Below are 24,136 nucleotides of genomic sequence, written 5' to 3'. Positions count from 1 at the left end.
TGCTTTTTGGTAAAAATGTCAAGAGACTTTTGAATCACCCTGTATATATGTATATAATACCATAGATAAGGGTATATATCCTTGTCTGTGGTAATACTCACGGAGCTTTTTTCCGGCGGTACTCAACAGTAAGCCAAACGTCCATCTTTTTAGTGAATATTGAAAAATACTGGAAATTTATGAACAATAACAAGAGTAATGTCAAAAGTCGGCATTCCACTTAAGTAGAAGATGAACTAACATATACATGCTACGATAATATATTATTTTAAAAATAAAATATAAGAATGCTTTGCTGCCCTGGTCCATGGTTTAGATTAGCGATCTGAGTCAATGAATTAAAACACCGGTCTATTGAATCCACAATCCTTTGACCACTACATTATACAGAGAAGCTAATATTTTGATCAAAACAAGATAACATTGGCTAAAATAACTGCGCTTACTGTTTCGAAGTTACCACGGATTTCTTCAACCTCTGCGGTGAGGGACTGCACGCGGCGTTGGGCGATTCCATATTGGTCCAAGGTCACCTGGAGTTGCCTCTGGATCTCATCGTAGTGAGCCTGGATCTCCTGTTTGAGGAAGAAAAATAAGCGCGTTCATTAAGACGTGGTAAGTAATCGGGTAATTAGATTTTTCGAGAAGGATATACATGAAGTATGTGTGTTTCCTTTGAAACCTAAAGCTAACAGATAATGTTAAAAGGAGTACTAGACACTTCTACCCTGAAGTATATGAGCACAGGGCAATTTTTCAAAAACAAAATTAATATTTCGTGTAAGAGTAATCAAATTCATTCCAGACGTTTCAAGACATCTTAAGTCTTGTTCTGGAAAATGCATCTTATTTATGTATAATTCTTAATATTCAGAAATTGAAACACTGTTTTCAATGTTTCACAGACTTGTTGTTTACATCATCAAGATCTGAAAGATTCACATAGCAAGGTAAACAAATCCACTTTTTGAGGATTTTCCGTTATAAACAAACCAGACAATGCTCGCTCATCTACATACGAATCTTTTGTAACATTTTGTAACTCTTAAGTTGCACAATCATGTTAAGACTAAAGTTACAAGAAAATGAAGCATAACATGTTTCTCTTGAAATTGTAGTCTATTTGATATGTCACATGTGCACCTTTCCATTTAAGAAAATTAAATTGAATCCGATATGGCGGACTTCAAGATAGCAACCATATTGGTCACATATCCTATCTGGTTTCTCCCTTCTCTGTATATACATGTATATGTATATTATATTCGTGTTACACCACCCTTTTGAAATGGGTGTTTCCATACTTATGGACTGCACCGTACATTAATTTTCCACTTTGGTGAAATATGAATCTCAAGGAACTTTCAAAGACAAGATATGAAACTAAAATATTCGAAAGTAAGCAATTGTAATTGTGTTGTAATTTCTCAAAAATGCATTCCAAATTTTCAAACGTTTTTCAAAATTACAATCCTCGCTTATTCGTTAGCCTTTATTTTCTGAGTGATTCTGTTACCATTAAAACGAGGTATGCCAACCCTTCTCCCTAAAATACCCCTGCAAGTTATTGTCGAATTGTTGGAAGTTACCAAAACCTAAAACTTTACCGTTCCTAAAATTCTAAACGAGTTGGTATTTCGATTAAATGGGGTAGTGGCAATAGAGAACTGACATTTTAATATCAATTTGGCCTATGGACTTCGGTGGATCTAGATATAGTAGCATAATAGATTGTCATCTAAGGTCACCAAGAATGGTTGTTTTCATTCAGTGAATATCTCAAACAGTAAGGAATTGCCAATCCGGACTGTTCCATTGTTCTCCCATGTATAACACTACCACCTGAATTTATGGCGTTGCCCAGAGAGGTCGGGGGAGCATATTGTCGTGAAACAACCCAATAGTTGCATTTGCAATGTGATTTTCAGCGACTACTCACAGTGAGTTGCAGAGACTGTCGCTTGATGGTCTTCTGGAGCTCGATGTTGTTCTTGTTGGCAGAATCCAGGGACATCTCCAGCTCTGTGATCGTTATCTGGAGCTTCTTCTTGATGCGAGTGACCTCTGTCTTCAGCTTGGTCTCGGCTTCAACAACACGGGCATTCAACTGTTCGATCTCAATGCTCGTCTGTTTGCTGGAATGGAAAATAGCAAATATCATTCATTCAGCATCCAAGAATCCTTATATTATCAATGACCGTGACGGCGTTAAGGATGAGCAAAGCGTGCACTTCCCATCAACTAAAATGTTTGTGCATCTTGATGATAGTGGAAAAGTTCACTAATTCTGATTTCAGGGAAATTCCAGCAAAAAGTGGACCATGAAAAAATTAAACCAATATGACAAGTAATAATATACATAGGCACGTGTCTTGCTTGTAAGCTCCAACGATCCAAAAGCATGTGGTTAGCAACCATGCATCACGTGATCGGCCAATCAAATGGTTCTTTAAAGGAACCACCTACTACTATCCGCGTCAAAAATATTGAGCCATCTGTTTACGTGTTTGTAAAATTGTACTCCATGGGAGGAAATACTTCACATATACCTCATTGGAAACCTTCAAGTATCTATTTTTAATAAGCATTATTTGAAAATATATTTTAAATTTATTTTCTACTTATAACGGAAAAATTTACCTTGCATTTAAGACGCAGGCGCTAACGCTATAAAGAAGACACAAAAAATCTTTAATGTTTTGGGCCGAAGTCTGCCTACCTACGCTTGTGTAGTTTGGATGCATGGTGCCCCACCTACATCAAAATACTTCAAGTGGTATCTATGATGTGAGAAATCAGGAGACCCTCCACGTTCTCATGCAAAGGTTGAAGATGAAGTTCTGGGCAGTCCAGGCAAATCGTCCAACTTGACAACGTGATCTTAGAAGGATCATATACAAACTTCCCCGCTTGTAAAACTCCGAGGACAACAAACAGACAGCGAGAAAACCAGTGATGCATCAGTCATGTACAAAGAAGCTGGAGAAAGTCAAGCAGTGTCCCCTTCGAACAGCACAGGATGGGTGACCGGAAGTGGATTTGATGCAAATGATGTGGACAGTGAAAGGTCAAGCAGCGTCGTGCTGGAACAGATAATGGATGAGTGACCGGAAATGAACATCGGGCAATCAGAAATTACCCCCTTGCAAGAGCCAATAAATCAACCAATCAACACGAGCGACAGCAAGCAAATTAGGGAACTACACAGCAGCTATGGGAAAGATGAAGGCAATATAGGAATTCATGAGTCAGAGTCCCAGTAAGAGACACTAAATCTCTAAGGCATGCACCAAGATTAGACAAAGACAGTGGCGGAGATTGGGTTCTAAAATCCCTTTGTGGATAATGTTTAGCATAGTGCGGGGGCAAAAGTGGCGAAAAGCGAGGGGGCAACTGCCCCCCCCCCTTATCGCCACAACTGGACAAAGACGAAGAGAGACGTCAGAACGGATATAACAAAAAATGTTATATCGAAAAACGTAAAGAATGACAAGGACTTCTGGCAAGGGGTGACTTTTTTCTCTTAATAGTCAATTCCACATTTTACCATTTTCTGACTTCTGGGCCAGTGGCGTTAAATTTCTGGAATATTTGACCATTGAAAATTAAAATGTCTTCCATTTTAAACTCTGTAGCAGACGGCAGGTCAATCAATTAAACGAATTATAATAATTTCTTAATAGCAATATTCATTTGTGGCTTTAAATGTAAGTAACAACATAAACTATAGGACAGGGGCACCAAGAACACGCGGTACCTCATGGGAAATTCTGGGGGAAGGGGAACAAAAATAATCCAATTTTGATAATATAATAAGCAATAAACGATTTTTTAAAAATATATATAATTTAGCTACCCTTTCTATTTGTCTTCACACAACAATTGGAAGTTTGATTCATTGATTTTGTTATCTTCACACAAAAATTGGGGGTTTGATTAATTGATTTTAGGTTACATCATCTTATTTTTTCTACGTACGGGTTGAGAATGAGTTGCAGGATATGAAATGATGAAGGGGCTAAGGCAAATATGCATCTCTTACCTAATATTTAAATCCAGGTCCCGTGGCTTTATAGTGAGTCCTGGGTTCAAATACCAAGGTTGGATACTTGCGTGCATCATTCATCATTCCATCAACACAGACTGTTTTGAAAGGAGAACAATTCGCCAGTGTTTTGACCAAACACAGACTGGTGGCTTTCTGCCATTTCCTTCCGCATAATGCACACAAAATGCTAGCAGATATATAGGTATCAGTCCCACCACGGATTCAAACCCGGAACGTCAGATCAGTGTGTACATAAAACCTGCCTTGTTAAGGTTAGAGATGTCAAGATAAATAAACGTGATCGGTTGGCGGTTTCCAATAAGAAACCAGAGTAGTTAGGCACAATTTGATAGGTCAACGTCTCATACCCATAAATCTGCTAGGTTAAAAGTTTACGTTCAATATTTTATTTCTTAGGCAACGCTGTAAATAGATAATGATAATGGACTTAACTTTAATTCATGCCACTGGAGCACCAATCACAATGGTGATGATGATGAAATAACCACGATTAACCACGTACCTTTTGTCTTCCAAATACTTGCTTGTCTTCTGTTGAAAAGAATCGAGTTCAAGCCTTATCTTGTCCACTGGCTTGATGATTTCATCCAACACGGCAAGGTCTTTCCTGTTGTCTAGGAACTTCTCATGTTCGCGCTTGTCGTAGACGGTTATAACTTTGCTCCTCTTGTACTTGGCCACGTCGATACCAGTAGCTGAAGATTCGTTCTGCAGGCTGTCCAGAATGAGTTGAGACTCGATTCCCTTCACGGACATGCTGGCGTTAAAATCCATAACCTGTTGGCGTCTTAATTCCGCATCTTCTTCCAGCTGTAATCTTCTCTCTTCTTCTGCAGCTCTCTCGCATTCTTCTTGAGACCTTTTCTCTTCTTGCATGAGGTTCAGCAGTCGCTTGCTTACGGTGGACGTTGATAGAGATTTGGAAAGTTTTGCTGTGCTGAACGCCTTCCTTTTGCTCACGGTGTAGGCGGACGAAATTGAGGACTTCGATTCGCTACTTTTGATAAAGTTCTTCAAATCATCTTCTGTGTACGATTCCACCTGCTTGCTGGAACGATATCTATTCAAACCACGTTCGTCAACGTAAGGCAGGTGGGGAAATTCCTTTAGCCTTCTTACTGTAGATTTATCGTTCACGTATTCGATCATGGGTTGATAGAAGTTTATGCCGTAACCGTAGTTATCCTCGTAAACGGCCGTTGGTGGCCTCTGCCAGTGAGTTGCTGCCTTGCCGGGCGCCATCTTTGGATCAAATCAATCGAATTCACAATCAACGCGAGCTCAAGAAGAACAGAGATGAGACACTGATGGCTTCGGTGCACTATTGCATGGTATTTTCGAACGCACCGAAATGGATGGTTACGCTGAGGCCGCGAGTGAGTGCTACACCGCCGTAGCTCTCAAACTGAGGAACATGTTAACCCGTACCGGAGATGTTCCGACCGGGATTGAACACTTTCAGCAACTATATTTAAATCCTTAATCGGATAATTTATTTTAGGAGCATTCTTGAGCTGCAAACAGACAGCACTACAAAGACAGTGGCCTAGTTTCGGGCGTCCTTCACGAGGTATGTTGTGTTTGTATATCGTGTTTCTCGCAATGTTGCCTCCCTCCCTGTTACGTTTCGCCTCGTTCTTTTAATTAGCGAATGACGCAAGAGTGAGAGTACGAGGACAATTTTGTTTCGCCATGTTCAATGCCGTTTGAGATAAAGAACCGGAAATAGATCAACAGTGGGTCCAATTTCTTCAAGCAAGTCTAATTAAACCGTCAATTGGTGCTTACAAAAGAACAAATGCCAATCGATGGTAGAAACCGTAGGAATGACGCAGCCAGGGAGGGGGCGATGGGAACATACCCCCAAATTACCCCACATTTCTTTTTCTTTTTTTAAAAAAGATTCAGATAAAGGACAATTATACCATGCTCAGAAATTCCTTGGGAGCGGGGGAGTTAAGACTCTCTTCTAGCTAGTGAGTGCTAAACTTTTATAAATTTTCATAAATACGATTTCTTTCCTTTTTTTATGGGGATGTAAGAGGGTTGGAGGGTAAATAACCACCCTATCATGAACACTACAATACCATACGACGTCCCTTACTGAAAATATTGATGTTATATTCCAGTTCTCCGGGTTTATCACAACTATAATGGTGATTGATGCATTCTGGATGATTCATGGATTTGCTTTAATTTACTTAACTTTTCTGCCACTTTCGACTAATCGCGAAAATGAGCATAAGAGATAAGACAAAATTGGCGAAAAACAAACCCGAATCCCTCATAGGATCACACTGGCTGTGATTCCAGACACCAGAGCCTCGCCAGTCTGCAAAATGTAGTCCACTTGATTAACTCAACAAAGAGAACTGAGAAACCTGGCTCATAACGCAAAACCACAGTTTTCGCAGTTCATTTATAAATCATTGATATTCAAATTTAGTAAATCAAAGGGGCAAGTCGATAATTTTCACTGCTTTTAACCTCTTGGTTGAGGGTGTGTTAGGAAGTACGCGATATTTGACCAAATTTTCTCGAACGTCTTCTTTCTCCTTACTCCGCCTCGATCTTTTGCCTCTTTAGGCTAATCGTGACGATTACTAGTTGAAACACTCATATCTCTGCACGGATTGAAAGCCGGACCGACAATGATGAGACCGTGCCGTGAGTGTTAGTGGCATTTTAAATGTTTCTGGAGAATATGAATTGTAGCTTTCCTGGCGACGTGATTCGATGTGTCACATTCCCTGAAGATGAGAGCAAGTATGCGCTCGAAATGTTGGAACCTAACGCCGATTTAACCTGGCTAGTAGCCCGAGAACATCTGTTCGAATGTTTATGGATCCTTTTACACTTATGCGTATGACAACATATCTCACTATATCAATATATATCGCGTAGAATTTTGCAATGGAAACAATTTGGATAGCGATTCATTATCAGGTAGGTCATGGGTGTAAACTTTGCATGTCCCTCCCCCTACAAAAGGAAATGGATGAGTCCTGTTCAGTATTCCTGAATTTGATTCAAGGAATAAGAACAGGAGGGACAATATAATATCTCTAAGGGTATGATTCGAAAATAGAATAAAAGAAGTGGGTGAAAGATCATACTTTCTACTGCTCACTGATATTTTTAGTGCAAGAAAGGTTAGTATGCGCGCTTGCAGAACCTTGTCAGCAAAGCCATTTGCTGCAGTTAGCAGTGCATTCTGTCTTCGGTGTATCAGGCTACTTTTCGTATATTAATAGCATGAGGTCGTGGCTGCAGATTATTCTTGTGTTTTATTGGTCGTTCACAGTTATATGGCACCAATTTGTCTGGCAACAGTTGTTCCGCAGAGCCTGTGAAAATGAACTGACGTCACTGGCAAGAACAGAATTAGCCAGTGACATATACGCGATGTCCTAATCGCGCTGCACCAAAATTATTAAGATAGACTGCTTGAGATGTCGCCTATTCAATGCTCATCTTATTTTTAAAAGCCATGTTCAATTTTATTCCTTTTAAAACGTGCGTGCATAACGCTGTGATCATGTTGGGATTAGAGAGGTACAGAAATACAGTACATGCTCCAAAAAGTTGAGAAATGAGTATGTGCTCAGTTTTATTTGAATAGGCCATTCTGTTATACTGTGTTCATGTTGCTTCAGAAAGATGCATATGAACAAAGTAGAGCAAATAATGAAGTTTAGCCACTGCAAGTAGGCTTTATTTTACGTATTTGATACTTTTTAATAGGCGGGTCAAGGGAGTCGCCACTAGGGTGTGAGAGTGGCTCTAGCCATTCGTAAAATAATGCTTCTCTCTCCCTCCAGCAGTCCATCCCCATGTGAAATTTCCTCAGCAGAGCTAGAATCTCGCAAACAAGTAGAACTACAAAGAAAGAGAGAGATTGAGAGAGAAGGAATGAAACAGAGCAACAGAAGAAAGAGAAATGGGAGAGAGAGAGAGAGAGAGAGAGAGAGAGAGAGAGAGAGAGAGAGAGAGAGAGAGAGAGAGAGAGAGAGAGAGCAGAGAAAAGAGGAGGAATGGAACATAGCAGATGAAATAATGAGAGAGATACAGACACTGAGGGGGAAATATAGAAAATGATAGAAAAGAGAAAAGAGATGGAGGAGCAGACGAATGGAAACAGAGTAAGAAATAGAGAGACTGAGGAACAGACAAAGAAAAAGATAGAAAGAATGAGATAAATAAAATATGAAAACGGAGATAGATAAACAGGATAAGAAAGACAAAGGCAGAAAGAAGGAGATGAGCAGGGCGAAAATGTAGAAAGAGAGGAAGAAGCACAGTAAGAAAGAAAGAAACAGATATGAAGAGATGAAAAAAGGAGAGAAAGACAATGACAATGATCACCGAAGCAGAGCCCACTTGTAAATACGAGAGTAGTCTGAAAAATTCTCGACCTAACAATGGAAGAACGAAATTATAATTTCAATTTTTTTTTCAATATAATTTCCCTTAAGAGGAATACATTTATTACAGCACCTTTATTCCCTCCCTGAAGTGGTTTTCTGTAAGGCCTGTAAAATGCTCCTCTACAGCTGCAATCGCCTCTTGATTCGATGAAAAGCGCCGACCAGCGAGGAAGAGTTAAGAGTTTTGGGAAGACATAGAAGTCAGAGGGAGCCAAATCTGGGTTATAGGATGAATCCAATAATTCATAGTTAAAATCTCTTAATTGTCACCTTTCCAAATACACTTTTGTGCATTTGTCTTTATTTTTCTTCCGCACACCAGGTATTTTCTCACGATTTTTTTCATCCAAATGATTTGAATATCTCCGGTCTTCTTTTTAGGCTGAACAACCTAACCTGCTTCTGTTCACTGTTTTGACTGCTGTTTCGATACTGGTGAACATTGGCGGCGATTAGGAAGGGGCAGTTCCCCCCAAAACTTTTTGCCACTTTTTGCACTAGCACTATGACCTCTTAATGCTAAGCCTTGTCTTCCAAGGAAAGGGAAACTGTCCTCGTCCCCACAGTTTTGGTACCAAATCACCGATACTGCTGCTGTGTATTTGCGAGACAAGGTCTCATCCATAGTTATAAATCAAAGCACAAAATCAGTCTTATTCTTGTTAAAGTGTTTAGAGATTTTCATACGAATTTGTTTTTGATCTGCTGTTAGCAATCGTAGGACCCATCGTGTGCAAAGCTTTGACTCGACACATGCAATTCTTCATGCAAAATGAATCTTCTTCCGAAATATCTATAGCCTCAGCAATTTCACGCACTTTAACTCACCGGTCATCTAATACTATATCATACACTAGCTGATTAGCCGGCGTTGCCCGGGTGTTTAATGAATTCTAACTATAGCGTAAAATGTAACTAATTTCATTTATACCTATTTAAAAAGCATAAGTACAGCATACAAATTATAAAGTAATATATTTTACAATTCACTATAATATAAATTTAACAACAATTTATGAACAACATTTTTAGTTCCACCTCCAAGAGCAAGAATAAATAAATTAAAAGGCATTGGGAGTGTAACTATTCATCTTATCGACCCCCAAAACTATGGATTCCACACTAATGTCGGTCGTTTTACATGTCACCCCTTCCCACCCCACCCCTAGGGGTGCCAGGGGTGTCGGAGTTGAACAGCATTTGGAGAGTCACTATTCATTTTAGCGACCCTGAAAACTGTGGATTCCACACTAATATTGGTCGTTTTCGATTATTTTTACATGTCACCCCTTCCCACTCCTAGGGGGTGCTAGGGGTGTCTTACCCCCGCAGTATTTCTTTTCAGATTGTAAGTCATATGTGTACCAAGTTTGGTCATCGTGAATGTCACCAATTAGCTTAGCGACTCCAAAAACTATGGATTCGACACTAATCTTGGTCATTTTTGACATTTTCACCCCCTCTCACCCCCATCCCGATAGGTGATGAACTTAAAGTGGAACGGTATTAGGAGTGTCACTATTCATCTTAGCGACCCCGAAAACTATGGATTCCACACTAATATCGGTCGTTTTCGATTATTTTTACGACACCCACCTCCCACTCCCACCTATAGGGGTGCCAGGGGTGTCTTACCCCAACAGTATTTCTTTCGAGATTTCAAGTGATACGTGTTCCAAATTTGGTTGAAATCGCTCCAGGCGTTCGAGAGTTATGCCGGAACACACACACACACACACACACACATCCATTTTTATATATTAGTAGATTTTGTTCAATGATTTCTGCTATCATTGTACTTCCTGCAGCAAAATTGGATCAGTGACTGTGAGCATTATTCAAGAAGCTTCCATACCAACTGTGGTTAAGGTTTTTCAATTATTGACAAAATAAATATTATGAAAATAATCAGTTTTATAGGCTCTATAATTTAATTAAAAGAGTAAATATGCGTCGATGTGCTGGTCAAGTGAAATCCTACAGCGACAAATTTCAGAATTCAATATAGCATATTGACTCTTGTGAGAATCACTGGTATGCTACTGGCAACACTGCAGCCAGGTCACGGTGTACGGAGGAGAAGTAGGGAAAAGGGCGAGAAATTGGGAACTAGTACTTGACCTTTAGCCGCCCCTACTCGGTTGCACGGTATAACATAAGTTGTTGCTCTTCGCCTAATATCTTAAGGAAGACTCTCAGATGACCAAAATGAGCATTTCATAGCTCGCCCTAGAAAATCATAAGCACATGCACTGTTGGAAATCCTTACCGAATAGCATCAATTTCCTCGTCCTTCTCACTCAACCTCTTCTCGGCCTCGTGGCGGAAGGCTCCAAGCTCGGCGGAAATCCTCTGGGCCCTCTGTTCCTCGGCCTTGCGTCCCTGTGGAATACAAAATGGCGGGTTATAAAGCTGCTTTGACTTGAGAGTGTAGCTACATTTCTTTAACAACAAAATTTTAAAATCCACAGGCTTTCGAAATCAGTTATTACAACCCATCACATGTATATATTTCATTCCATCTCATGATTATACTTTTAACAGCCAAGTCTTAGAAATGTTGCTTTTTTGAGACTGAAATACAGTTTCTTTGCTTAGTAGTTCTATTTGCAATCAAAACTCCGCAATAGTTATTTTACTAACGAACGCAACTAAGTTACAGTTACTCTTTTTAAAATGTAACTCGCAGAGTTATCTTGCTGAGAAAAGCAACTCAGTAACAGTTACCTTGTTCTTGAAAGTAACTTAGTTACAATTACTTTGCTCAAACAGCTATTCAAGTTAGAATTTATGAATGCTTAGGTGCAGGTAGCCCGGTGACTCAATCTGAAAAGGCCTGCACTGGGAAAAATTACACAGCAAGGGTCCACAAAATGAAGCAAAGCGAAATATTTGAATTGTGGTAAAAATATGCATGCCAACCACCTGACATAACTTGATCTAATTGTTATTACTGAAATTGCGTATAGGTTGACTCATGATGATGTTAGCTCAGTCCAGTGCCCAAATGGGGGATTGCTCATAACCTCCCCTTTTGGCCCAGTATTCGTAAAAAAGAACCTCAAAAGCAGGAAAATATAACAAAATGAGGATTAACTACTGAAAAAAGTATACGTAAAAGCCCCTTTTCGAAAACCCTGGGCACGCCACTGTGTGTTAATCCAGGGCCTCCACATATACATAAATTCTGGTTTGCCCATGACCAAAACAGGACCCAAACAGTATATTCAGTGTTCTTCCTTGCGTATGTGCATAGATACAATGTTATAGTTCTATTGCCCTTATTGTGTCATTCTGCAAGAAGATTCAAGAATCTGCCGCAGTTTATAACTCCAAAATAAATATAAAACGCCTATTTTCAGAACCGAGAGTTTAGTTCGCCGGTTTGCGGAGCGGAGTGGCCAGTGTAATGCGCTCGAACGTGCTATCGTTGCGATGAACCCCAGAAGTAGCGACGCCAAAAAAAAAACAGAAAGAACAGCGTGTTTAATGTTTAAATATTTTTTGTACCAGTTAAGAATTATAAAAAAACAACCCATTTGTAATCATATTTCACCCAAAAGATCTCTGCAGCTACACCAGTAAGTATTTTTATTTTCCTGTACTTTACGGTTATTACAAGCATAAGAAAACAATTTTTCGTTGTGACGTTTCAGGAGAACACACGCTCCTTCATCAGAGATTTATTTTCATTTTGACTAAAGATACAGTTATAACAATGATTAGCAATTTTTTAAACAAAAAGAATCCGTTATATAATGTATGTTGTCAATGTTACATTGTTGTAATATAGCAACTTAACTGTGAAAAGAAGCAGTGTGTTTTATTTTTATTTCAGAAAATAATAATAATAATAATTTTGATCATATTATTTTTTATTTAAAATTATGAATCCCAAATATCATCAGATAATTCAAAGTCATCATTGTTTTCACAAAGTCTCTTGATTTTTTCTGTTATATTAAATTATAAAGATGGTGGCGTACTCCATTTGTGAAAAAGAAAACTCCAATGAACGAAGCTTCCCAGACATTCAACTCTATGTTTCCCGCCAATCTTTTAAAATCCTTCTCTTTTTAATCAAATGCTTCTCTTTGATGATGTGAGCTGACAAACCTGTTCTGAAACGTCACAACGAAAAACTGTTGTCTTATGCTTGTAATAACCGTAAACTACAGCAAAATAATTATACAATGCAAGCAATGCGTAATACATACAAGAAAAACTATTACAACAATAAGTTGCCAGCAATGTACTTACGGCCTCGGCTTCCTTGTAGGCAGCTGTGAGCTCTTCTCTCTCGTTCTCCAAGCGACGCAGCTCAATCTCCAACTCATGGTAGCGGCGGTTCAGGTCGGTCAACTGGTTTCTGGTGTCATGCAGGTCATCTAGCATGGAACGACAATTAATTCATTAGCTACCTGTCATCTCTTAAATATCCACTGGATGAACTCTAATAAGTATTAACACACATTTCAATGAATGAATACCACATTTTATAAGTGTTACAGCAAGTTTAATTTTGAGTTATCGAAATTGTGCGAATTTTTCAAAGACATTTAATTGTCTGGATAAATTTAATAAATTGTTCAAGAGTAACAAAATGCCATAGATGTTCCAGGGAAAAATTCTTGAACCTTTTATGAGGGAAGGATTTCCTGAACTTTACGGGAAGAAACAAATATGCTGTATTTTCCATCAGGCGTGGAAAAAAATTGCTGAATTCCACAGAAGGCAAAAAAAAAACCGATTAATTGGCCAGAGGCGACAAACAAAATTGATGAATTTTTCAAGAGACAACAAACAAAAGTGATGAATTTTCCTGCAGGCAACAAACAAAATTGAGTAATTTTCCAGGAGGCGACAAACAAAATTGATTAATTTTCCAGGAGGCAACAAACAAAATTAATAAATTTTTCAGGAGGCAACAAACAAAATTAATGAATTTTCCAGGATTCAACAAACAAAATTAATGAATTTTCCAGGAGGCAACAAACAATATTGATGAATTTTCCAGGAGGCAACAAACAATATTGATGAATTTTCCAGGAGGCAACAAACAAAATTAATGAATGTTCCAGGAGACAACAAACAAAATTAATGAATTATCCAGGAGGCAACAAACAAAATTAATGAATTTTTCAGGAGGCAACAAATAAAACTGATGAATTTTTCAAGGGACAACAAACAAAAGTGATGAATTTTCCTGCAGGCAACAAACAAAATTGATTAATTTTCCAGGAGGCGACAAACAAAATTGATGCATTTTCCAGGAGGCAACAAACAAAATTAATAAATTTTCCAGGAGGCAAAAAAACAAAATTGATGATTTTCCAGGAGTCAACAAACAAAATTGATGAATTTTCCAGGAGGCAACAAACAAATTTGATGAATTTTCCAGGAGGCAACAAACAAAATTTATGAATTTTCCAGGAGGCAACAAGCAAAATTAATAAATTTTCCAGGAGGCAGAAAAACAAAATTGATGAATTTTCCAGGAGTCAACAAACAAAATTGATGAATTTTCCAGGAGGCAACAAACAAATTTGATGAATTTTCCAGGATGCAACAAACAAAATTGATGAATTTTCCAGGAGGCAACAAGCAAAATTAATGAATTTTCCAGGAGGCAACAAACAAAATTAATGAATTTTCCAGGATGCAACAAACAAAATTGATGAATTTTCCAGGAGTCAACCATCAAAATTGTTAAATCAAAGAGGTGACAAATTTCCTGAACTTATCGGAAGTGAACAAATTTCGTGAACATTTTGCGAGTGAAAAAAATTCCTAAACGTTCCAGTAGAAAATAAAACAAATTTCATGAAATTTCGATAAGGAAATTACATTTTTGAATTGTCCAAGAGAGAGAATGAGCAAATTTCTTGAACTTTTCAGGACTGTAAAACACCTTTCAGGAGGAAACAAATTTTCAGAAATTTCCAAGAAGATGGAAATTTCTGGCTGTTCCAAGGCGTGATAAATTTCTTGTCTTTTCCATCAAGGAATAGATTCGCTGCATTTTCGAGAGGATATGATTTTTTTGAATTTCCAAAGGCAACACAGTTCATGAGGATAAATTTCCTGGAATTTTACAAAGCAGTACAGGTGGATTTCGTTTATCTTTCTGATCATGACAAGATCAAGTTGCCACAATTTTGAGAAAGAGTAAGTAAAATATCCCGATCTTTCACACTCACCACATGTAGTAGGAATAGCATGTCAGCAATCAAAAATTATATATAGGGGCAGAACGGGCTACTCCGACTAAAACCTCTGGTGGATGTTGCATCCTGTGGAGACTGTGAAAATTTCCTTTCTTTGTTCTGTTGCATCATGGGAAGTCGTGAATCACATTGTAGAGTTGTTCATATACAATGATCGTGCTTTGCGCATCATTTTGTTAATTTTTTTATAATTTTGAAGAATATCTGCTTGCAGATTAGCCGAATTGTGTAAATACTATATACATTATACACAGGGTGTCTCAAAAATAACAGCGCAAACTGACACAGGTGAAAGTACACGATAATAGAAGTAAAAAAAAGTCTCAGTAAACATGGGTCTGCAAACGAGCCGTTTTCGAAATAATCGCGAATGTGTGGTTACAAGCCGCCACTGACTTCATTGTTTATAAACGTCGTCCTAGTTAGTAAAATGCTAATAATACAGTAACAAAAGTCATTGGAGATCTCATTGCTACTAATGAACAAGCATGTACAATTCTCTGTACTGATTGTGTCCATCCTGTTTGATTGCAATGCCACCTCTCGGAAATGTTCTGCTTTGTAAACAAAGAGCAAACCTCGGAACGCGCAAGGAGTAAAGGACTCTGTGTTTACAAAATGCAATCAGTAACGGCTTCTAACCACACATTCGCACACATTATTAGCATTTTACCAAGTAGGACGACGTTTACAAACAATGAAGTCAGTGGCGGCTTGTAACCACACATTCGCAATTATCTCGAAAACGGCTCGTTTGCGGACCCATGCTTACTGAGACTTTTTTGCTTCTTTATCGTGTACTTTTAACTGTGCCAGTTTGCGCTATTACTTATGATACACCCTGTGTGTATATATAACAATTGCAAGAGGTAATTCCCAATGGTTTTAGTTCTATATTATGATAAATAGTTGTTATTTAAGACTGAGTGTCGTGTGTCCTGTGTAAAAAGTGGTCACACAATTTGTGTGCTGGTATAGACAGTGATGACGACGAAGCGATACTAACTTCGGAATTGTGTGCATCATAAAACTGACTCTTTACAGGGTAGGCCGTTCTACCCCGCTCAAAAAGCAAAGACATAATTTCCATCGTTTGTTAAATTTTACAAATAATAATAGCATGTATTTAATACTCGTAAAGTTGTTCAATGTATTGTGGTTATTAAAGGTTCGTACCAGCAATCTGCCAGTTTTTCTATAGTTTTAAATTTAATAGTGTTATTAACATTACATACCTCGTTCTGCCCCGGGATACCCTATTTTCCGTGAAATACATATAAACAATAATTAAATTGTGAAAAAGATCTCCAACTGACCTGAGATCTTCTTGTTCTCACGGGTCAGAGCGTCCTTCTGCTCGCGCGTCTTGTCGAGTTCGTGGCTGACCCTCTGCAGTTCCGTCTGCTTGTTGCGCAGATCCCTCTGGGCCTGGTCGTAGAGGCCAATCGTCTCGTCGAGACGGACTTTGATGTCGATGTTTATCTTCTCCAAGTGTTCGACGCGCTTCTGCAGTTCGCGGGCTGTGTTGTTCGCCTGTGGAGCGATGAAAAGAAATATTGCATAAGGTGATAGTCAATTAATTGATAATAAGTATTTCTGCATTGCATTTAGAATTGGAAAGGAAATGTCAGTAAGTATTATTTATATGATCGATCAATCATTTGATATTAATAAGTTAATTTGTAACATTAAGAATACTAGAATCCAAAAATCTACTAATATCTATTATACAATAGTTAACTTAAGCGCTGATCAAAGTAATCGATCGATCAGCACAAGTGGCAGCAAATATTTCGATTAATCGAAGGAGAACTGTTATGAATGGAAAGTAGAAATCTCAATAGGTAATATTCAGCGACTTATCTTGTATTTCTGTTTATTCAACAGTAAACAAATTATAATTGCTTATTACAGATCTTTAAAAAGTGGCTCTAAACTAATATATTAGAGTAATCATACAAATAGCTGTGTCGGATAACCACTTTTGATTCCTATCCAGACAAGTGCTTAATACAGAATGCGCCGAAATGCAGAACAAGAATGTGCCGAAAGGGGTTGGGGTTTCTACCCCTTAGAAATATCTTTGAAATAAAAGTTTTAAAAATAAACCAAAAAAATAGCTTTCATGTAATTTATATCATAATACTTTCAATCAAGTAGAATATTCATGTATACAATTCTGTTCTAATGGAAACGTTCTCAAACATTGAACCCACTGAGTTTCTGAACAAATTGCTCGAAAAGACTGCATGAAAAATAATTGAAAATTAATTTGATTTTGCTCTGAAAGTGACGAAAAAAGTGTCACCACATATTTCATGTTTCGCAAATCATTTCAGATGTGAGGTGCCAAATACAGTTACAAGGTATTTAATTACCAGCATCGAAAAAAATATTTCTTCTCCCGATCCCTATTTTCAGGATCTCAAACAGTCGAGAAATTTCGAATGAGCGTGCATCAAACGTTTCTAATACTAAAACTTTTCTGCACTATAGGCTCAAGTGCAGAAAATTTCTTTCCAGGAATGAGAAAATAACCACTTCACAGAGAAACAATGTGTAGCATGCAATGCTTATTCGAAGTTATCCATTGTCTATTATTCTTCTCTCGTCTTCACGTAACAAATTAACAGGTAAACAGACGAGGGAAGAAGTGCTTTCTCGAAACGTATTTTTAGAATAAGTATAGTTAAAAGCATTAGACAATGCACAATGTCCATTTAAACGAAAAATCGACTTTTGATCCTAACGTCGAAATGTCAGAATTAATAAGTTTTTCAGGCATTGCATGCACGGCCTCGAGTAAGATTTGGCAATTTTCAAATAATTCGAAAATATTTGTTTCAATAAAATGCAATACATGGGTATATATCGATAAATGTATGCATTGATTCAGTTTTCGGTATATGCATATTTACCAATGTCGGTAGTAAATTTGCATATTACGTTTTACGAACTCAGAATAGTACAAGAAAGATATAATCACCTGAACTAAGGAAAAGAAAGCTCGCCATTGTAAGTAATTTAAAAATGGATTGTTTACCTTCTCCAAATCGATAATCAGGACCTCCACTTCGCTCTGCAGTCTGGACTTCTGTTTCTCGACGGATGTGAGCTTGGCCATCAGAGTTTCGATGTGCTCCTCCTGCTCTTGGATCCTGGCCGTGAACTTGCGCCTGGAGAGATGAAAGGATGCTTTGTTATGAAAAACTTAACTTCCAAAATTAATTCAGTAGCCGTAATATCATAGGTTTATGAAGGAGTTTCAATTTGTGGGGTGTAAGTGTGTTTTGTGATAGAAGTTGAGAAAAAGATAAAGGATTTAAGAAGATATACTGTGAACAAGGCTAGTTGGAGATAGATTGTGTTTTGTCTTTGTTGAATGTCTTTCATGTATTTTTATAACACGAAGTTATACGTTAAATAAATGTTGTTATTTGGTTAACGGTTTGGCTAATTGAAGATTATTACAATGGTGACGAGGATAAAAATGGAGAGAAGGTAACAATAATAATATGTATAAGAAGATTAGTCTTATTAAGAATAAGAAGCTACGAATAACGGATGTTAGTAATCATGTACAGTTTTTTGAAGAGTTCCATGTGGAACATGGCAATATTCGAATGTACAATTCTGTTTAGCAAATACTCGTAATATTGCAGCAGATAAAATAGTTTGTACGTAGCTGGTGGAATAGTGTACGATATACTAAGCGATGTAGTTGCACCAGCAAAAGTTTCACAAAAGATACATGAAGATTTGTGCGCTTTATTGCTAACTCATTTCAGGCCTAAAAGAAGTGTCATAGCTGGAAGGTATAAGTTTAATTTGTTGAGACAAGAGGAAGGGTAAACGTTAACTGAATTTGTAATAAGTGTGAAGCATCAAGCAGCTAATTGTTAATTTGGTACGTTTCTTAATGAAATGATGAGAGACCAATTAGTTTTTGGCATACGTAGTGAGGTAACAAGAAAGAAATTATTAGCTGAACAAGAGCTTGATTTTGTGAAAGCAGTATATCCTTATCATCAACCATGGAAATTATAGAGCAAGATGTGAGGTTGTTTTATCAAAAAGATAAAATGGTATTTAGTAATGCACATCATGTACATAAAGATAGAACAGTTAGTCAGCAAAGTAAGAAAGCGGCTTTTAAATGTACAAGGTGTAATAATGTACACGATAACTACAAATGTCCAGCTTGGAATGTAAGTACATTGTTTTAACTGTGGATTATAAGGTCATTTTCAGCAGTGCTGTAAGAATAAAAATAGCAACGTTATTAGAAATGAATCTGCAACTAGGGTTAAATCAGATGTTGATACATATATGAAAAGTTTATTATTAAACGTTGTAAATGTGGAAGCTGATTAACCAGAGTACGTTAATAAGAAAAGTAGATTAGACATTGTGAAGCTTAATAATAATTCAAGTGATCCTTCGCATGAGAATAGCGTACATAAAAATCAATTTTTTGTACAGAAATCGGACGTTGAAGTGAATAGCTCTAAAAGTGAAGCTGATAATTGTGTGGTTAGATTGATGTGCAACAAAAAAAGAGGTCCAATTCGAAGTAGATACTGGGGCAGCAGTATCTCTTTGGGATGAGGAATTCCATACAACGAATTTTAGGAACATGCCAGTTATAAAGAGTGTTCTCGCTTTAAGGAATGCAGATGGAAGACCATTACCAATAGTAGGGAGAGTTATGCTGGATGTGCAGTTAGAAAATGGAGGTCTAAAAATACCGTTGTACATTTCCCGAAATAAGTTAAAAACACCTATTTTAGGAAGGACCTGGTTGGATGAATTATGACCAGATTGGAAATCTTGGTTTCAGTTAAGGATTTCTAGGGACAATTGTTTGCTAACAGTATCTAAACAACTAACTTTTAATGATCAAAAAGTTGAATACTTAATAAATAAATACAAAGAAGTTCTCTGGTAATATTTGTGAGCCTATTAAGCAATTTAAAGCTACAATACCAATCAAGGAGGGAGAAGTTCCAATATTCAAAAAAGCATACGAGGTTCCATACAGTTTACAACCAAACGTAAAGGCTGAATTGGATAATTTAGTTCTATTGGGAGTTTTGTCACCTATTCAGTATTCAGGAGTAATCAATTTGAGAAATTCTGTGAAAAGCATGGAATAAGATTGATGCATTCACCGCCTTAGAATCCGTAAAGTAACGGTTTAGCGGAAAGGTGGGTGCAGACTGTTAAAGGCTTATTAAGAAAAAAATATTTTCAAAGTAGAAATGATGGACGTAGAATTGTCTGGGAAAAAATGATAGATAGTATCTTATACTATCCAAGTGGCAACGATTAGGAATGTCTCCAGCAGAAAGAGATACGAGTTATCAGTCGAGAAGTATATTCAACTTACCAAATTGCCAAATAGATGAAAAGATATACAATAATAAATATGAGGCAAAATCTTGGAAACCTAGATCAGGAGAGATAGTTTGGATAAAAAAATGTCCATCCTTAGTGCCTAAATTTATAAAAGCTCAGGTGATTAAGAGAGTAGGAGCAAGGCTTTTAGAAGTGAAACTCAGAAATGGATTGACAAAAAGAGTGCACAGACATCAAGTTGGAAAGCTTAAATACAACTATAAAGGTCAGACATTTGGAGGTTGAGAAGAAGGAAGAGGAGTTGGATAATTTTTGGACGTTTCCAATGTATACAGAGGCGGCACCAGGACATGGAGAACCAGAGGCAGCTGTAACTACACAAACGAGGAACATAGAGAACAGAGAATTTCGAAGATCTTCTAGGTACAAGAAAGAAGCAGATAGACTACAACTTACCTTTGGTAAAAAGAAGACCTAAGACCTTTGAGTGATTTTTTTGTTAGAGGGGGAGAATTGATAGATGTTGAGGAAAAGATAAAGGATTTAAGAAGATATAATGTGAACAAGGCTAGTTGGAGATAAATTGTGTTTTGTCTTTGTTGAATGTCTTTCATGTAGTTTTATATAACATGAATTTATAAGTTAAATGAATGTTGTTATTTGGTTAACGTTTTGCCTAATTGAAGATTATTACATTTTTGATAGACGTAAAGGCAAATTTACCACCAAAATGACCACACATGAGAACTTTTTTAAATATTTTAGGAAGGGGAGGGTGTTATGTGTGAAAGTTTGGATATGTCAAGGTGTGTACGTAAATATGGAATATATATACAAAGTCTATTGTGATATATCACTATTTCTGTCATATACAAGCCTTCTCCTCTTTCACACACTATGTCGACTCTGTTAAATAGTTCAAGCGAAGTAACAACCACGATGCACATTCGGGATCATCAAATTATAATTCACCTGTATTTCATCCCCTTCTTTTTCTTTCGTTTATTTTAGACCTATATTTTTTTCTTGTCCTGTAACATTTTGAGTGAAATATGACATTCTTTGGTTTTGTAATATAATAATAAAAACAATTACCTACAGCATGTATTTTCATTTATTTATTTAGTTTCCTTTCCAAGTACTGTGGCGCTGTTCATGGTAAGTGTTATTCCCTCCCCATATATATATATATATATATATATATATATATATATATATATATATATATATATATATATATATATATATATATATATATATATAAAATTTAGGTCATTTTGCTATTAGCAATGTGAAACAATGTGACGATACTCGGTTGTGAAATGATGAACGACCACATACATTTTAAAAACTGTCTGATTTATTAAAAAATATATTTTAAAATATAACCGACTTGTAAGAATTAATCAGCTGCAGTTACTCATTCTAAAAAGTACACAACAGCAACTAGGAATTACTTCTACAGTTAACTTTATTGAATATAGGACCTGGCAAAGTTACGGGTATCTTTTGTGTCTTTTCCACAAAATTCAGCTTATCATCATTCATTGTCGCGATTAGACAAAAGTTGTAGAGAATCAACGCTGAGCGCGTTAATTATTCGATTTTCTATATCGCCACCGAATGATCCGGGTTCGTGTCCCAGCTTGGACATGGACATTCTCTAAAGGTGGTCATTTATTAGTGTCATCTAATCGTAATTCATCATCTTCCAAGCGATTTGCCAAAAGTGCAGAAAAAATATTACTATTACTTTCAACCTCGTTACCGTCTTACTTTCAACTACTGGAATGCTAACAGCTTCATCCGTATGAATTGCTAGACAAATTGGTTGAGTAGGCATCTTGTAAAATTTCCAGAAAGCATATTAAAGCATGTCCAGAAATGGAGATATGTGGTGGTAAGCGAAAGAACCACTCCCTACTGTGTTCGCAACCAACAATACAAAAGAGTTTGGCGTGTTGCCAACCTTTCAGGCTACGTATGTCATCAAAAAGATGACCATTATTCACAGTTAAGGACCGTCCAACAGAGGACCAAACTTTTGTCACTTGTTTTCAGCATTGCACCATTCCTAGGGGCGTGTTTCATAACTATGACGTGACCGTAAAATGAGGTTATGGCTTCATTAAAAAAAAATAATAGAGCTATATTTTACAATCTAGACATGTATTCGACGTTTTCTCCCTTTATTTGGCTTTGCATTTTCTTATTTTCAATTACTTTTCTACATTTTAGGCTACTTGCGACGATGAGAATGAATGATGATTAAATTAATTTGTCAAAATGACACCAATTCAACAACTTAACGTGTTTTTCTGCCACACTTTCATTTTAATGGTGTGCATAGGATGGTTAGAACTCCCATCTAGATTTCACCATACTTTTCTAAAAATAAATGTCGGATACATGAAAATATGGTAAAACATAGCACTGACCACTAAGACAACGTAATATGACTCTTCTTGTAGAAATATATAATAATTCTATGTCTCTTTTTCCTAAGAATTACTTTATTCGCTTATCGATATCTGTCTCACTGTGGACATTCACAAAAGCCTGCTGCTTCTTCTTTTCTTGGCTCACACCACCTTTAAGCGATTTCTAGCCAAAGGTACCGAATTCTGATTTTATTAAATGGTCTTGACCTTTCTGTTCCTAAGCTATAGAGAGGTTTTGTGGTTTGTTTTGGTATTGCTTGTTCTGGGTGTTATGAATATGTTTACATTGCAATGTTGTGCTTCCGGGCATACCCATACAGAATTCACATAACTGCAGTATGAGGTTCGGAGATAGGTGTTGATATGGATATCGGAAATGGGATTTTTGCGCCTTGTAAATTTTTGTATAAAGTAGCACGATGGTGTTGCCGTAAATTGCATTGAAAAAGCAAATGATTAATTGAATGTAGATTTTTCCCGCATTCGCAGGAAGTTGAGGACACAACTTGTCTGACTCTCAACAAATTTTATAAAAATCCAACCGTAACAAAGTTTATGACCATTTTTGCTCATAGTAGTTTTTCTTATTTTCAGGCTGATTCAATATAGATGCCACTTATGTGTCTGTTGATAAAAAACAGAATTCCGACATGTTTGTGTCTTAAATTTTATAAAAAAATTTTACTTCTCAGTCTATCCCCCTTTACAGAATTCGTGGACAAGTCAAAAATGCTTGCTCAGGGTTTCATCATAGAACCTCTGGATTTTCAGCACGTTACATTTATTTCATATTGTTGCAACTGCAACATCTATATTTCTGGTTTTGTAATCAATTTCTGTCAGAGGGAACGCGAGAGTACTGGCAAGTACTATCCAGGCTAATACGGGACGTCTATCATCTAAAATATGCATGTTGTTATCTTCTGGAGGGTTTCCACAGTCACTCACCTTATGTCGTCAACCTCTTCGGCGCGGGCGGCGGACTCTGTCTCGTACTTGGACTTCCAGGTCTGAGCATCTCCGTTGGCTCTTGTCAGCTGCCGCTCCAGATCCAGGCGAGCTTCGGACTCCTCCTCCAGCTGGACGCGGATGGACTCCAGTTCAACCTCCAGCTGATGCAGGCTGGCCTCCAGGGATGATCTTCTCTGGAAAAGTCAACAATCATTGTCAGCATTTCTATTCCGACTTAATTCGATAATAAAAAAAATACCGTCTCCCGGTAAACATTTCACCAGACGTCTATATCTTCACATTGAAGTAGCTGTCTGGCACGAGCCCTCCCCGAAATGCATTATGGTTATCACTCATTCATTTAGTAATTCAAATTTCGTAGAATATCGCTTATATATTTAATGTGTTCGAAATTGCACTGGATTCCAATTATTGAGTATGTGGACTGGGACCATATGCAACTTTTCATTCATCCCCCCCCCAAAAAAAAACTGCCTCCACAAAAAAATCATAAATACACTACCTTCTGTGCATTTCAAATGATATCCTTCAGTAACAACTGCAGAGTGAAGTAATAAATGCTTTCTAAAAGAGTGTATGTGAAATTATAGCACTTTTCTTGTTTTAAGTCCACTTAATGCTAAGTCTGGATCTGAGTGGGAT

At 37.3% G+C, this 24,136-nt stretch overlaps 1 protein-coding gene across 1 annotated transcript in view; it reads right to left on the bottom strand.

The window, feature by feature from the left end:
• Positions 1–24,136, bottom strand: part of Prm (Paramyosin) — a 72,776-nt gene that overhangs the window by 7,756 nt on the left and 40,884 nt on the right. Inside the window, exons 8-14 of the mRNA XM_083122320.1 lie at positions 23,471–23,667; positions 17,767–17,899; positions 16,040–16,256; positions 12,757–12,884; positions 10,766–10,878; positions 1,940–2,135; positions 447–575 (exon numbers count right to left, since the gene is read on the bottom strand). Of these exons, the coding sequence (XP_082978446.1) occupies positions 447–575; positions 1,940–2,135; positions 10,766–10,878; positions 12,757–12,884; positions 16,040–16,256; positions 17,767–17,899; positions 23,471–23,667 (1,113 nt within the window). The remainder of the gene's footprint in view (positions 1–446; positions 576–1,939; positions 2,136–10,765; positions 10,879–12,756; positions 12,885–16,039; positions 16,257–17,766; positions 17,900–23,470; positions 23,668–24,136) is intronic.

This window comes from Lepisma saccharinum, chromosome 5 (assembly GCF_977018435.1).
Source record: "Lepisma saccharinum chromosome 5, izLepSacc3.1, whole genome shotgun sequence".
Classification (NCBI taxonomy): Eukaryota; Metazoa; Arthropoda; class Insecta; order Zygentoma; family Lepismatidae; genus Lepisma; species Lepisma saccharinum.
This window is presented reverse-complemented; position numbering and strand designations above follow the sequence as displayed.